We start from the raw sequence: 13,865 nt of genomic DNA on the forward strand, positions 1-13,865 counted from the left end.
AACTGAGGTAGAAGTGAGAATTTAATTGTGGACTTCTTTGTTCATATCCCACCTTGTTTAGAATGTTGTATTAAAGTAAGAAAACAAAGAGGAGGGGAAGAGAATTAAAGGGCAAGGTGTGTGCAGGGGGGGCAGGGGGTAACATGACAAGTCCTAAATGGGGCATCTGCTATGTAAGAGATGTTTACATGAAGATTCTCTGATATGTGTTTCCTCCCACTTACAAAAGTTCTCAATGACTGAGTGAAAGGAAGGAGGGTATGGTGTGTATTGTGCATCATGTTCTTAGCCATATACGGCAACATGCATATTTGTGCACGTGTACGAATAAGAAAAAAGAAAAAGATCATGAATCCCGATAGAAGAAATATAAGAGGATAATTCTTACTTAAAACATCACCCTCTGTGTACATCGGCAGTGAAAAAAGGGTCGTTCAGTGTTAGGAATTGCTAGGAAAGGAACTTAAAATAAACTTTCACCATACTGTCTCGGATCTTGTGGTTTGTTTGTTACTTAGGAACATTTAACCCACTTTTCTTGATACAAGCAGCTTTGAGCTTGCAAGGTAATGGACAAAAAAACTAGTAGATTCAAGCGGCCCTGAAATACAGAAGATCAGGATGAAATGTCAATGTCAAGCATAGTCAAGAAAGTGCAGAGACCATTTACAATAGCAGTAACCGGTCATTTCTCTAGTTGTGTGAAGGTTGTTTTCACCTGTAACAGCTAGGAGTCCCCAGTTCTATTAATATCGTTAAGGAATGCCAAGTCCTTGTTAAGCTTTTGGAAGAGATAGTGTCAAACATTTTGATGAATTCTAATTCGGTAGCTGATCACATGACCCAAGGGGTTGTAACATCTTTCCTACAAAGCAGACACTTTTGGTTGAGGGAAAAGCGATCTGGGCTTGCTTAGGGGGCTTGCAGAGCTCCTGGAATTACAACTGATCTCCAGACTACAGAGATTACTTTCCCTGGAGGAAACGCAAGCGTTGGGAGAGTGGTGTAAATGGCATTATATCCTGCTGAGGTTTCTTTTTTTACCTCTTCCCAGGATCTACCCCCAATCTCCAGGAATTTGCCAACCCGGAGTTTGATTTTTCTTACCCAGGTATTATGCACTAGTGATACAATAATGGAGTCTCTGCTTCCTTTTTAAGCTTTTATTATTACAAAATAATTACTAAGCATTCTTAATAACTCGATCAACAGAAAATCATCCATTAACTACACATTTCGTTAAAGGAGAGCAATTACATGAGTCCCAAAAAGTATCTTACCCAAAGATACGAAGGTCACAGGCAAGGAGCCCCTTCTAAGAAGAAACTATCAGTTTAGTTTGTCATATTTATAGGGTTTCAGAACCTTCTCATAATAGCTGCCTATCCCACTTCAAAGACTCAGATTCTTGGCTAACTTACTATCTTATGACTTCATATACCAAACAAGGTTATCCATATTTGAAACATCTTCTTGAAACATCCTACTATATAAAAGACTGTGTTCCAGACAACTCTCTTCCTACCCTGGTGCACCACAAGAGGGTGCTGCCATGGAGGAAAGACCAGGCGAGACAGCCCGTCCCTCCAAAGAACACACCATGGTGGGAAGCCCAGGCTGGGATCAGGCACGGAGCAGGCAGCAATGCCTACCCCCTGCCTTCATACAGCTGGGACCAAGAGTGGAGCAGGTGGCAATGCCTGCCCACTGCCTTCATCCAGCTGGGATCAGGAGCAGAGCACGTGGCAATGCTTGTCTACTGCCTTCACCCAGCCAGGATCAGGAGCAGAGTAGGTGCCAATGCCCCCCCCCACCTTTACCCTTCTGGAATCAGGCACGGGGTAGGAGGCAACTCATGCCTCTCTTGTGTCTGGGGCGGGCCTCTCCTGCCCTGGACTGGGCCCTACCCCCCACCCCGACAGACCCCCCCGGAGGCCCGTCACCAGCCTCCTGGCCCCCGCCAAACCCCCCTGCTTACCTGGGGGCCCGTTGCAACGGGCCCGGAGCCGACGGCAGCCCGAGGCATCCCCGGCACGCCAACACCGGGCCTGCCGCCGCCGCCGCTGGAGCAGCGGGGCCTACCGCCGCCGCCGCTGGAGTGGCCGGGCCTGCCGCCACCGCCGCCAGAGCGGCGGAGCCTGCCGCCGCCGCGGCTCGCGGCGGTGGGGCGGCCGGGGCCGGGCCACCGGCTCGGCGCAACGGCAGCAGCGGGGTGGCGGGGTGGGAGCAACCTGAGGGGAAGGGCAGCGCTGCCGCCGCCGCGGCCGCCCCGGGCAACATCCCCGGGATGGGCGCGGCCGAACGCTGGCAGAGGGAGGGCCCAGGTGGGGCAGGTGAGGGGAGAAACGACCAGCGAGCCGTCCCAGCTCTGGGTTGGCTGGATGGCTCCTGGGAGGGCTCCCCGGTCTGAAGGGGCACCAGGGATTGGCGAGAGGCGGGGGAGGGGAGAAGCAGGCACGGAGGAAACGGCACGGGCTGAGGGGGTGATAGAGGGGCGTTTGACCCAATCGGGGGGGGGACAGCTAGGTGTCCGTTCAAGGGGCGGTTGATCCAGGGGAGGGGATTGGTGGTGGGCCAGGGGGGCAGAGCCAGGAGGGATTATAAAAGGGAAGCTCCCGATGACGCCAGGGAGGAGAAGGCTGGTTGGAAGGCAGGTCAGAGAGAGAGCGAGAGACTTCCAAAGCAGCAGATAGGAGGCAGAGCTTGGTGCTTGAACCACTGCCCCTATCCAGTCTGAGGCAGAGGGAGCACCTTCAACCTCCCCCTGGTGGCAGCCCGTAGGACGGCAGGACGAGGGGAAGGCGCGGCCGGCGGGGCGGGGCCTCACATCTTTGTTACTAGTATAACGATAGTTAGTTCATTCTTGCCTGAACTCTCAAGAGAGGTCATAGATCCAGAGGAGTTAGCCGTGTTAGTCTGTAGTAGCAAAATCAATAAGAGTCCAGTAGCACCTTTAAGACTAACCAATTTTATTGCAGCTTAAGCTTTCAAGAATCAAGTTCTCTTCATCAGATGCATGATCCAAACTGGTCAAATACAGAAGAGGAGGGGAGATAGGGGAGAGAAGGAGACATATATCAGAAGGGGACAGGATGCAATTAGCGGGGAGGCAACCAAAACATTCCTTTGCTATCTCCAAACAGAGGGGGGGTTTAGATTGCCCTTCACTGATACACATTTACTATCAAAGGAATGTTTTGGTTGCCTCCCCACTAATTGCATCCTGTCCCCTTCTGATATATGTCTCCTTCTCTCCCCTATCTCCCCTCCTTTTCTGTATTTGACCAGTTTGGATCATGCATCTGACGAACAGAACTTGATTCTCGAAAGCTTATGCTACAATAAAATTGGTTAGTCTTAAAGGTGCTACTGGACTCTTTTTGATTTTTCTCAAGAGAGGGTGAACCATGAAGGGGAGGCCTGGGATAGCTGGGTTTGCCAGCCTCCGGGTGGGAATTTTAGCAGCATGCAAAGTTGTAAACGGAGAGTCCTGATGTGGATGCTGGGTGGCTCCAGTCCAAACTGTAAATTGTTCCAAAAGTGCCGACGGGATTATGCGTGCATATTTATACAATTCCCATTTCGTATATTACATACTTCTTCCTGGGCACGATTAAACATGGACTGTGGGTAAGAGTATAACATAGACAAATTCACTTTAACATCCATTAAAATCCATTAAAAATTCAATTTCTCATATATATATCTACGTCTATTTCATCCACTCACCGGTACCCCATTCGCTGGTGACTCAATTATTGCTGCTTATACCTTCTTTTCCAAGCTTCAATACATTACACGCATAAATCAACAGACAGACAGAAATCATGCAGAGGAAAGGCTCCCTTAATCACAAACCCAACCTCTTTATGGCGCAACTAGAGAAGGATTACATTTTGAATGACATCAATCCGTTTAAGAGGTAATATCCGTTACCATCCGTTTAATGGTAATACCATTAGGTATTACCGCCGATACATAGATGACATCATAGCCATTATGGAGACTCGTGCCAGTGCAGAACAGTTTGGCCAGTGGATTAACACGGTTAGTGTGGATATTAAGTTCACTTGGCAGGGGAATTGTGAATGCATTAACTATCTGGACGTGATTGTTCATAAAAGCAAAGACAGGAGACTAGGTGTGCGTCCCTTTAAGAAAAATACAGATAGGTGCTCGTACCTCCATTTTTCTTCATTCCACCCACAGCGTTTAAAATATAACATTCCTATCAGTCAATATCTTAGATTAAAACGGAACTCTTCACAAGATGCTGATTTTAGGGAAAGTGGCACCCAATTAGGGAAAGCATTGGCTAGCAGAGGCTACCCGCCGTCAGCCATTGATGCAGCTAGGAATCGGGCTGTGAGGACATCGCAGGAACAACTATTAGCCCCAAAAACCCGCATAGGAAATAAACATTTGAAATGGGCGCTTGACTACACCACTCTGGCCACCCCCCATTTGTCGAATTGTTCGGCAACACTGGCATCTTGTGAATAACATCCCTGGGTGTGAGGCGGGCCCCGACATCGGTCTCCATAGAACCCGGTGCCTAAAAGATCTACTTACCTGTTCCGAATTTAAAAAGCAAAATCAACCACACAGCTTGGCCATCCCCGCGCCAAGGGGACACTTCCAGTGCGGGGACTGTAATGTTTGTGCTCACATGGTTAAGTTTGAAGAACTAATCCCCGATTGTCGGGATACCCCAGGTGGTTTTAGTACATGTAGGACACCAAACGTGGTATATGCAATTCGTTGTAGCTGCCCCTTGATCTATGTGGGCAGCACAACACGGCCCCTTAAAATCAGGGTACAGGAACATATTTCCAGAATTCACAATCAGGTCAGAGAGGCACCACTGGTCCAGCACTGCTTAAATCATCAGCACAACCCCAGAGAACTTAAGATAACAGTTGTAGACATGATCTGGGACAGCTTTTGTGATAGCTCCAGGAGACTATTACAACTCGAATCAAGGTGGATTTTCAAACTTGGGAGCCTGGCACCGGGAGGTCTCAATAGTGAAATGGACTACTCATGCTTTTTAGGATAGTGTATAGCCCACGTTGCTTTATCCATCAGGTGCCCTTCGGGGCGGTATAAAAAGGTTTGATGATTATTATCCTTTAAGATATATCATTCATGTTGTCGGCATGTTCCTTTAACGTTACTGTCGGCATGTTCCTTTAATGTTACTGTCAGATTCTGGTATGTGGTGTAAGTAGTATTGCTTCTTGTACTGCTGCGTAATTGTTATAATTGTATTGTTAATTGCTGTAATTGGGCCAATTATCCACTTCAGGGTTTGTGATTAAGGGAGCCTTTCCTCTGTATGATTTCTGTCTGTCTGTTGATTTATGCGTGTAATGTATTGAAGCTTGGAAAAGAAGGTATAAGCAGCAATAATTGAGTCACCAGCGTTTGGGGGACTGGTGAGTGGATGAAATAGACGTAGATATATATATGAGAAATTGAATTTTTAATTGAATTTTTAATGGATTTTAATGGATGTTAAAGTGAATTTGTCTATGTTATACTCTTACCCACAGTCCATGTTTAATCGTGCCCAGGAAGAAGTATGTAATATACGAAACGGGAATTGTATAAATATGCACGCATAATCCCGTCGGCACTTTTGGAACAATTTACAGTTTGGACTGGAGCCACCCAGCATCCACATCAGGACTCTCCATTTACAACTTTGCATGCTGCTAAATTTCCATCATATACAGTTTACGGACATTGATCTCTGAAAACCTTCTCCATAATGATTTGGACAAAGGATAAAAAATAAGTAATATTTATTGCACGTTGAGACAGAGAAAGCAGATATTCCTTGTGTATTTATTGTATATTTATCAATTTGTATATTTATATAATTGCACTTTGCACCTTTGCACTGAATATAAAGTATTGATAATTTAATATTCCCGGAATTGTTTGCTACAGTTCATCACTATCTGGGTGGATTCCCTTGGTTTGCCTAGCCTCCGGGTGGGGGCTGCAGATCTGGAATTACAACTGATTTCCAGATTACAGAAATCAGCTCCCTTGGAGAAAATAGCTGTTTTGGAGGGTGGACTCTATTATACCCCACTGAGGTCCCTCCCTCCCCAAACCCCAACCTCCCCAGGCTCCACCCCCAAATGTCCATGTATTTCCCAAGCATGAGTTCGCAATCCTAGTGGCAGACTCCTATACCTTTATGTCATTACTCAATTACAATTGGCTAATTATCATGGCCTGGTTGCTGGGCAAAAGAGAATATTTGTTGACACCCCCCCCCCCAGCTAACGGTCTTTGTTCCTGTGGTTCACCTAGATATGGGGACTGCTTGATCTATCTTTGCCTTGCAGAGGGCTAGCATGGCTGCTTTGTTGCTCTAATAGTGAGGCAAGAAGTAGCACCAGCAATCAAGAGCTACAATGCAAAGTCTGACTGAACATTATCAATCAGACTTCACAGAAGGCCTATCAACATAACCATCATTCAAGTTTATGCCCAAACTACAGACACTGAAGTGGAAGAAACCGAAAGCTTTTACACAAGTGTCCAAGAAGAAACTGATCACACACCTAAACAAGATGCACTGATCATCATAATCATAGCAACACCACTTTGGAGTTTGTCATTTCCAGAGGAAAATAGTAGGTAATTTTCTGACTGAAAATGTCCTAATCTAGTCCACTTTAGTTCACTCACATCCGGGACTGCAATGTTTAAACGTTCCATTTCTCATTTTATTATTCTTAGCTTACCTTGATTCATACTTTTCACATTCCATGTTCCTATTATATGTGCTGCACAGCTTTGGACGTTCCTTTTGAATCTGTTCACATCAGCAACTGGACATCCTTTCAGCTTTAATCCAGTCCCATCATTCAGAACAGCACTATTCGTACTTGTCCTCTGCTCCTCCCCAGTAACCAGGGCTTTTTTTCAGGGGGAACGCAGGGGAACGGAGTTCCGGAACCTCTTGAAAATGGTCACATGGCTGGTGGCCCCGTCCCACTGATCTCCAAACAGAGGGGAGTTTAGATTGCCCTCCGCACCGCTGAGCGGCGCGGAGGGCGATCTAAACTCCCCTCTGTCTGGAGATCAGGGGGTGGGGCCACCAGCCATGTGGCCATTTTCTCCGAGGGCAACCCACTGAGTTCCACCACCTCTTTTCCCAGAAAAAAAGCCCTGCCAGTAACTAATTCAGCACCATCCAACCTGAGGTCCCTGTCTTCCAGAACTACATCTTATTTCATTTTGGATTGTCTTATCATAGGGTTTATGAGGTAAGAGATGATCAGAAGTGGTTTACCACTGCCGCCTTCTATGCAGTATTAACCAGGGTGTGACACTGACGTTGTCTGTGAAAGATCCTCCACCAGTGTTACCTTCCACTACTGCTGCTGCCCATTAGCTACCCTTCAAGGATTCCTCCGTTTATATCACATTGGAACAGTCAATTCTCTTCTGCTAATGTGACCATTGATTCCTGAAGGGGGAGGATGCATCTTTGCAGGGCTTTTATTCTGGGAAAAGAGGTGGTGGAACTCAGTGATGGATCTCAGGACTGCACAATGATGTCACTTTGGGTCAGCTGGAACAAAAGGAAAGTTTTTTAAAGTTTAAATTGCCCTCAGCGAAAATAGTCACATGGCCAGTGACCCCACCTCCTGATCTCCAGACAGAGGGGAGTTTAGATTGCCCTCCTCGCCACTGAACTCCAAACTCCCCTCTGTCTGGAGATCAGGGGGTGGGGCCACTGGCCATGTGACCATTTTCAAGAGGTGCCGGAACTCCGTTCCACCATGTTCCTGCTGAAAAAAAGCCCTGCATCTTCATCTGGTGTCTCAGCTTTGACTGTTTCGCCTTGAGGGACTCTATTAAGAGTTTAGATTCTTGACCGAGACTGCACACCTGACGGTATTGCTCTTAGCTTCACTGATACACTCAAATCCCCTCACCATGTTAAAGTGTGTTACAGAATGTGTATCAGAGCTGAAGTTATGGGGTATCTTTTCTGTCCGAGGGGCGGCGGTGCCACGCCCTCGGACTCCGCGACCCCCACCCCCTCCCTCGCCCCCGCCGGCGAAGAGACCTACCTGCGGCCCCTGGAGACGGCCGGGAGACACGCCGGGAGGAACACCGGCGCGGCCACGGGAGCGCCGCCCAGACGAGGAGGCCCCTTCGACCCCCCGGCGGAGCTGACGGCCGCGGCCGCCGGCCCGCCGAGGCCAGGAGCCCGGCGCCGAGCAGCAAGCGGCCGCGGAGGGGGAAGGCCGTCCTCTCGGCCGCAACCGCAACCCCGGCAACCAGGGCCCGCGCCGGCAGGACGCCGCGGCCACGGGCGAGGCAGAGCGCGGCCGCCCAGGAAGCCGGGCCGCGGCGGGACGCCCGCGCCGGCGCAGAGCTCGAAGGGGAACCGCATCCCCCAGCAGGCCAAGGGAGGGGGCGGGAGCAGCCAGCAGAGGGACAGCCCGGGCAGCCATCCAGCAAGGCCAGCTAGAGGGGGAGGAAGAGACAGGGGGCGGGACAGAGGGAAGGAAGGGAGGGAGCAGGGACAAGGCAACCAATGGGGCCAGGGCGGATGGGGCAGCAGGATGTGGCCACGCCTGGCCCAGGTGGTGGGAATGGCACTGGGGGCGGGCACTGGAAGGGAAGGGTGGGGTTGGCCATAAGGGGCAGAGGTATTTAGGGAGGTGAGCCCCAAGGCCGAGGAGGAGAGAGTCGCATGTGACTGGGCCAGTTCATCCTGCTGTTGGAAGGTTGACTGGTCGGGTGGAGCTAATTGCTGGCTGGCAACGCCAGACCAGACGGTGGCCGCCCATCTGAGGCCTTGAGGGGGACTCGCCCAGGGACCAAGCCGGCCCTCACCCGGGGAAACTCCTCCCCACCCACTGACAGGGACCCAGCACGGACCCGCCGGGGGCGTCCCGCGCCGACCCGCCGCCACCCCCCGCCGCAAGGGGGCGCCCACACACCTGACAAAGTGGTGGAGAATGCAGGCACTGATCCTGCTGTGAAGCGGCCGGTACCACGCCTACCCGCCCCGCCAGGGTGGTCCCGCGCCCGGAGCTACCTGCGCCCGTCGACTTTCAGGCCGTCCCCGCCAGGAACTCCCCTCCGGACCGACCCTCCAGAGCCCATGGACCAGGCCGTCGCCGGCGCTGCTGCGGCCCCCGGGCCCACCGGTCCGCCCGCCCCAGACTTAGGCCAGCTGGGCCAATGGATGGCGGAACAGCAGGTGCGGCTCCTGCGAGACCTGACCGCTCAACAGCAGGAGTCCCAGGCCACCCTCCTGCGCGGGTTGGCCCAAGCCCTGGGCGGAGGAGGGGCCGGCGCACCGCTTGGCCCAAGTCGAGGGACCCCCTTCCAGTTGACGAAGCTGGGAGAGACGGACGAGATCGATGCCTATCTGGAGGCGTTCGAACGAACCGCGGAGGCCGCCCAGTGGCCTCAGGCCCAGTGGGCCTTCATCCTCGGACCCTACCTGACGGGAGAAGCTCAAGCGGCCCTGCGAGCTCTGCCCAAGGAAGAGGGCGCCGATTACCGGGCACTCAAGGCTGCCATCCTCGACCGCTATGAAGTGACCCCAGACTCTTACCGTCTCAAGTTCCGCGCTATCACCTATCGGAAGGTCGACCGGCCGCGGACCCTGGTCAACGCCCTCTGCGACGCGGCTCATCGCTGGCTACGACCCGCGACGGAGGGGGAGAAGGGGATCGTAGATCAGGTAGTTCTGGAGCAACTACTGAACATCCTCCCGCCAAAGGCCCGACAGTGGGTGGCCTGCAGCCGGCCAGCGACCCTGAAGGAGGCCACCGCGCTGCTCGAGAACTTCACGGCAGCAGCCGACCCCCGGGAACCCCCCCGCGAAGGGGGCAGCGGAAGTCGCCCCCAGGGTCCGGGCTTTCGGGGACCCGAAGCCCCCCGTACCGGAAGGGCCCGACCGGGCAATCGAGAAGGCTCCAGCGGTCCCAGCAGGCCAACGCCATCGGCGCCACCACGCGAGGGCCTGTGGGGTCGCCCCCCACCAGGCCCCAACCGAGACGGGGCGCCAAAGACCGCCCGGGAAAACGATGACCGGGGTCCCTGCTTCCGGTGCGGCCAGCGCGGCCACTACATACGTGACTGCCCTCTGATGGAGTGCGACGCGGGCTGGGAAGAGGCCTTCCCGGCTACAACTCCGCCTCCCCGGCCCCCGCCACTCCTGATTCTGGTGGAGGTGTCGGGACGGCGGTTGTCGGCGTTCCTGGACAGCGGCAGCTCGGTGTCCATGATCCGCACCCGGCTGCTCCCCGCCGGGCTACCGGTCGTCCGGACCGCCACGGTGGCCTGCTTCCACGGCCACTCTGAAACATACCCAGTGGTCCGCGTCCCCTTATCATGCCAGGGGCGGACCTGGGAGGTAGAGTTGGCCAGGGTCACCAACCTCCCCTACCCCGTACTTCTGGGCCGAGATGTTCCTGAGTTCCACCAACACCTACAAGCCGCCCGGGGCCCCGAGGAGGCCCTCCCGGTGGAGAGACAGGACAACCAGCCGGGGCCCGCCCCGCCTCCAGGGGCCGACCTCCCTGACTGGCCTGCCGACCCAACGTTCGTCGCCAGCCAGACCGCCGACCCTACTCTCGAGAAGCTCCGAGACACAGTGGCGGTGAGTGAAGGGATCGTACGGGACCCTCGGCGGGCGGGGAGACTGCCGCGGATAGTCCAAGAAGGGGGCGTGTGGTACCGACTCACGACGGAGCGGGGTAGGGAAGTCCGCCAGCTCTTAGTGCCCCGGGAGTATCGCGAGATCGTCCTGCGGCACGCCCATGATCATAACTGGGCTGGACATCAAGGACCTCATAACACGCTGGCCCGGGTGCTGACACGATTCTTCTGGCCGGGGGTAGACCAGGCTGTCAAGAGCCACTGCCGGACCTGCGAGACGTGCCAACGGACTTCGGGGAGACACCCACCGCGGGCCCCCCTGGCCCCCTTGCCTGTGATCCACAGCCCCTTCGAGAGGGTAGCTATGGACTTTGTGGGACCCTTACCCCGGACCTCTCGGGGCCACCGCTTCATCCTTGTCCTCATGGACTACGCTACCCGATACCCTGAGGCTATACCCATGCGGACTATGCAGGCCCCGGGGGTGACCCGAGCCCTTATTCGGTTTTTCGCCCAAGTGGGGTTACCCCGTGAGATCGTCACGGATTGTGGGACACCCTTCACGGCCTCAATCACCCGCCAACTATGCCGCACCATGGGGATACGCCAAATTTTCACGTCGATCTACCATCCCCAGACAGACGGCTTAGTGGAGCGGTTTAACCAGACCCTGAAGCAGATGCTCCGGAGGCTCGCCCACGACCGACCCGCCCAATGGGACCTGTTCCTCGATCTTCTCCTCTTTGCCGTACGAGAGTCGCCCCAGGCATCGACGGGGTTCACTCCGTTTGAGCTAGTATATGGACGCAACCCACGCGGGATCCTGGAGGTAAAGGAGGGGCAGTGGGCCACGACCCCGGCCCGACCGGGCCAGCCGGCCCCCGAATACGTCCGGGGACTCAGAGAGCGCCTGGAGACCGTTCGCTCCTTGGCTCGACAGAACCTGGAGAAAGCCCAGGCCACGCAGAAGGCCCGCTATGATCGGGGAACCCGGGCCAGGACCTTCCTCGAGGGCGACCGGGTTCTAGTGAGCCGCCGGGTCTTTGGACCGTCCAAGCAAGGGGACCCCTGGCAGGGCCCCTTCCGAGTCAATCGAGTGTTAGGATCCCATTCCTACGAGGTGCAGTGTGGGCCATCCCCTCGGCAGAACAAACGCCTGCACGTCAATGATCTAAAGGAGTGGTGCGAACGATCGGCGGGGGAATGCCAGCTGGCCGATGACCCGTTGGAACCACCAGACGGGGAGCTCCCCTGGACGACGCGCCAGCCAGAAACCGCTTCCCCAGGGATGGACGCTGCCCTAAGCCCCCAGCAACAAGAGCAACTCCGAGCACTCCTGGACGAAGTACCAGGCTGCTTCTCGACCCGGCCCGGACGCACCAATCTAGCAGAGCACGCCATCCCCACGGCCCCGGGGCAGGTCGCCCGATCGACGTGGAGACCCTTGCCCAGGAAACAATGGGACGCCGTAGCCCGCGAGGTAGATGAGATGCTACGCCTAGGGGTAATCCGTCCATCAACCAGTGAGTGGAGGAGCCCCATCGTCCTCGTGCCAAAGCCGGACGGGTCAGTGAGGTTCTGCGTCGACTATCGGGAGGTTAACAAGGTAGCGAAGTTTGACGCATACCCGATGCCCCGGGCCGACGTCCTGATTGACCAGTTAGGCACAGCCCGCTACCTCTCGGCTCTAGACCTGACAAAGGGGTACTGGCAGGTCCCCATGGCGCCGGGGGACCAGGAAAAGACCGCGTTCGCCACTCCCCAGGGCCTCTTCGAGTTCCAGGTGATGCCCTTCGGGCTGCACGGGGCGGCGGCCACCTTCCAGCGCTTGGTGGACCGGGCACTAACCCACTGTCAAGGATTTGCCACCGCTTACATCGATGACATCCTGATATACAGCCCAGATTGGACGTCTCACCTTCGCCACCTCCGGCTCGTGCTTCAGGCTCTCCGCGACGCAGGCCTCAAAGCCAATCCCACGAAGAGTCGTCTCGGCTTCCAGGAGCTCAAGTACCTGGGATTCCTGGTAGGACGCGGACAGTTGCGTCCCCTACCAGACAAAGTGGCCTCCCTCGAGGCTTGCCCCCGACCGGGGACGAAGAAGCAGCTGCGCGGGTTCCTGGGGCTCGTCGGCTACTATAGTAAGTTCATTCCCCAGTACGCCAGCCGCGCCAGCCCCCTAACCGACTACTTGAGGAAGGACCAGCCGAACCGGGTCCAATGGACACCCCAGGGCCAACGTGCCTTCGAGGACCTGAAGGCCGCCCTGTCCGCGAGCCCCGTACTCCGCAACCCCGACTTCGACAAGCCCTTCATACTGCAAACAGATGCATCGGATGCAGGGCTCGGGGCTGTCCTGTCGCAGGAGCACGAAGGTCAAGAGCACCCCGTCCTCTTCATTAGCCGGAAGCTGCAGCCCGCCGAGCAAAAATACGCCGTTGTCGAGAAGGAGGCACTGGCAGTTAAATGGGCCGTCGGGGCCCTCCAATACTACCTTGTCAATAACCCCTTCACCCTCGTGACGGACCACGCCCCCCTTCTCTGGATGTCCCGGCTAAAGGACCATAATGCTAGAGTCTTACGGTGGTATCTATCCCTTCTTCCCTTCAGCTTTACGATCCGCCACCGCCCGGGGAAGTTGCACGCCAATGCCGACTTCCTCTCCCGGATGTTCGCCGAAGACGGAAGGCCCGGCACGACGCTCAGGGGGGTGTGTGTCCGAGGGGCGGCGGTGCCACGCCCTCGGACTCCGCGACCCCCACCCCCTCCCTCGCCCCCGCCGGCGAAGAGACCTACCTGCGGCCCCTGGAGACGGCCGGGAGACACGCCGGGAGGAACACCGGCGCGGCCACGGGAGCGCCGCCCAGACGAGGAGGCCCCTTCGACCCCCCGGCGGAGCTGACGGCCGCGGCCGCCGGCCCGCCGAGGCCAGGAGCCCGGCGCCGAGCAGCAAGCGGCCGCGGAGGGGGAAGGCCGTCCTCTCGGCCGCAACCGCAACCCCGGCAACCAGGGCCCGCGCCGGCAGGACGCCGCGGCCACGGGCGAGGCAGAGCGCGGCCGCCCAGGAAGCCGGGCCGCGGCGGGACGCCCGCGCCGGCGCAGAGCTCGAAGGGGAACCGCATCCCCCAGCAGGCCAAGGGAGGGGGCGGGAGCAGCCAGCAGAGGGACAGCCCGGGCAGCCATCCAGCAAGGCCAGCTAGAGGGGGAGGAAG

At 55.6% G+C, this 13,865-nt stretch overlaps 1 protein-coding gene across 1 annotated transcript; it reads left to right on the forward strand.

Moving 5' to 3' along the window:
* The first annotated feature begins 9,145 nt into the window (after window positions 1-9,145).
* Window positions 9,146-13,555, forward strand: LOC129333892 (uncharacterized). Its single transcript, XM_054985834.1, has one exon. It carries the CDS (start codon window positions 9,146-9,148, stop codon window positions 13,553-13,555), a length of 4,410 nt encoding a protein of 1,469 aa, XP_054841809.1.
* Window positions 13,556-13,865: the final 310 nt, after the last annotated feature.

Source organism: Eublepharis macularius, chromosome 7 (genome assembly GCF_028583425.1).
Source record: "Eublepharis macularius isolate TG4126 chromosome 7, MPM_Emac_v1.0, whole genome shotgun sequence".
NCBI classification, from domain to species: Eukaryota; Metazoa; Chordata; class Lepidosauria; order Squamata; family Eublepharidae; genus Eublepharis; species Eublepharis macularius.